Source organism: Equus caballus, chromosome 12 (genome assembly GCF_041296265.1).
Source record: "Equus caballus isolate H_3958 breed thoroughbred chromosome 12, TB-T2T, whole genome shotgun sequence".
Taxonomy (NCBI): domain Eukaryota; kingdom Metazoa; phylum Chordata; class Mammalia; order Perissodactyla; family Equidae; genus Equus; species Equus caballus.
Genome location: NC_091695.1, coordinates 27,881,544 through 27,883,858, shown reverse-complemented (window position 1 = coordinate 27,883,858; position 2,315 = coordinate 27,881,544). Strand labels below are relative to the sequence as shown.

Sequence of the window (2,315 nt, the reverse complement as noted above, 5' to 3'; positions counted from 1 at the left end):
TTTTATTATTTTAAAAAAATTTTTTGTGGAGAGTTAGCCCTAAGCGAATAACCATTGCCAATCCTCCTCTTTTTGTTTCAGGATTAGCCCTGAGCTAACATCTGTGACAGTCTTCCTCTAATTTTTTCATACATGGGACACCTCCACAGCATGTCTGGTGAGTGGAGTAGGGCCACACCCAGGATCAGAAGCCACGAACCCAGGCTGCTGTAACGGAACACGTGGAACTTTAACCACTAGGCCACGGGCCTGGGTCCTAAAAACTTATTATTTTAATCAATCATTTCTATCATATGTAATAATCACGGAAATTCTATTGCCTTTGAAAAAGTTGTCAACTAACTTTTTCAACATCTTTTGAATTTTCGTGAGACCTCATGAAATAATTGATAACTGAAGCACTGAGAAGGCACTTTTTGACATTCAAGATGAATAGCTAGGGCCTTTACACAGGACAATGAAACATTCCCCTGTTTTCAGTGCTCAATGGAGGAAAAAAATGGCACATATGAGAACTGTAATTCTGTTATTTCACCTGAGTTCACAATGCATTCTCTTATCTATTTTCTGATTTTAGGAGCACCAAACCAATGATTGAGGAAAGAAATATTACAGAGATCACCTATTTCATCCTATTGGGTTTCTCAGATTTTCCCAGAATCACAGCAGTGCTCTTTGCTGTATTCCTGTTGATCTACATTATGACTCTGACTTGGAACTTGTGCCTCATCATGTTAATAAGGATGGATTCGCACTTACACAGGCCCATGTACTTCTTCCTCTGTAATCTTGCCTTCATTGATATCTGCTATGCGACTTCCACAGTCCCCAAGATGCTCTTCAACTTCTTCCAGGAGCAGCAAACTATCACCTTTGTGGGCTGTCTTATTCAGGACTTGGTCTTTTCAACGATGGGTCTGAGTGAGTCTTGTCTCATGACAGCCATGGCTTATGACCGATATGCTGCCATTTGTAATCCACTTCTCTATTCATCCATCATGTCACCCACCCTCTGTGTTCAGATGGTACTGGGGTCCTATATGGCTGGATTCTCTGCTTCTATAACTCAATTGTGTGCCATACATCAGCTCCAATTCTGTGGGTCTAATGTCATCAATCACTTCTTCTGTGACATGCCACAACTGTTAGTCCTGTCCTGCACTGACACTTTCTTTGTACAACTCATGACTGCTGTATTAACAGTGATCTTTGGGATAATAAATGTCTCAATTATCATGATATCTTATGGCTGTATTGTCATCTCCATTATGAAGATCACTTCAGCTAAAGGCAGGTCCAAGGCTTTCAGCACCTGTGCTTCTCACCTGACAGCAGTGACCCTCTTCTATTCCTCAAGTATCTTTGTCTACTTGAGTTCCAGCTCTGGCGGTTCCTCCAGCTTTGACAGATTTGCATCAGTCTTCTACACTGTGGTGATTCCCATGTTGAATTCCTTGATTTATAGTCTGAGGAACAAAGAAATCAAAGATGCCTTGAAGAGGTTGCAAAAGAAGAGAAAGTATTGCTGAGGTCACAGATTATGAGATTTCTGATCAATTTGTCCTGTAAGAATCACCTTAACACACAATAATATGCACACTAATGCACTATAACAAAATTAATACTACCTTTGGACAAAGACGGCTTAATTTGACACAGATAATAGGCCAAAATGAATCAACAGTTGACTCGATGTCACACAAACTCTATATCTTTAAGAGCTAGAGGTTCATTTTTTTTGCCCTACAGGAAGAGTGGCCTCATCATTTATTAATCTATCTGCAAGTATTTGTGAAACATCCAGGTTTAGAAGTTTGTTGCTTCTTTTTGCTTTTGAGATTAAGCCCTGTTGAGTTTCAAACTTCATGTCCTGACAGAGGGCCCAGAGAATATAGAAACCTTATTTCCCAAATATTTTGATGCAGAATAATCCAGACATGGTGGTCACCAATGTCTGTTCTGTGTCTCTGACCAGAATGGAGATGATCAGAGAGAGGAGATGTGCCTTTGGACAGAAACTCAGCTATAGAATTGGCCTGGTTGTGCCCCCTGGGAAGACCAGTCTGAGGTAGCTAATGTTTGTCTAAGACTTCTTTCAATGCTAATCACCTAATAAGTTTTGGGTTACATCCTAATCTCTACCAGCTGTAGTCTAAGGAAGGAGGAGGTGATTTGAATTATAAAATGAATGAAAAGAAATATGTGGTCCATTCATTGTCGTTTACTTATGAGTCTGGTGATGTAATTTCTTACAGCTAGTGCTTGGTGGGGATGAAGATGAAATTCAAAATCCTTGTCACCGACAATAGCAATTT

The 2,315-nt window shown here is 40.0% G+C and overlaps 1 protein-coding gene across 1 annotated transcript; it reads left to right on the top strand.

The window, feature by feature from the left end:
* The first annotated feature begins 590 nt into the window (after positions 1-590).
* On the top strand, positions 591-1,529 carry OR5AN1J (olfactory receptor family 5 subfamily AN member 1J). Its single transcript, NM_001391371.1, is given in 1 exon segment — positions 591-1,529. A coding segment is annotated over 1 exon segment (939 nt).
* Positions 1,530-2,315: the final 786 nt, after the last annotated feature.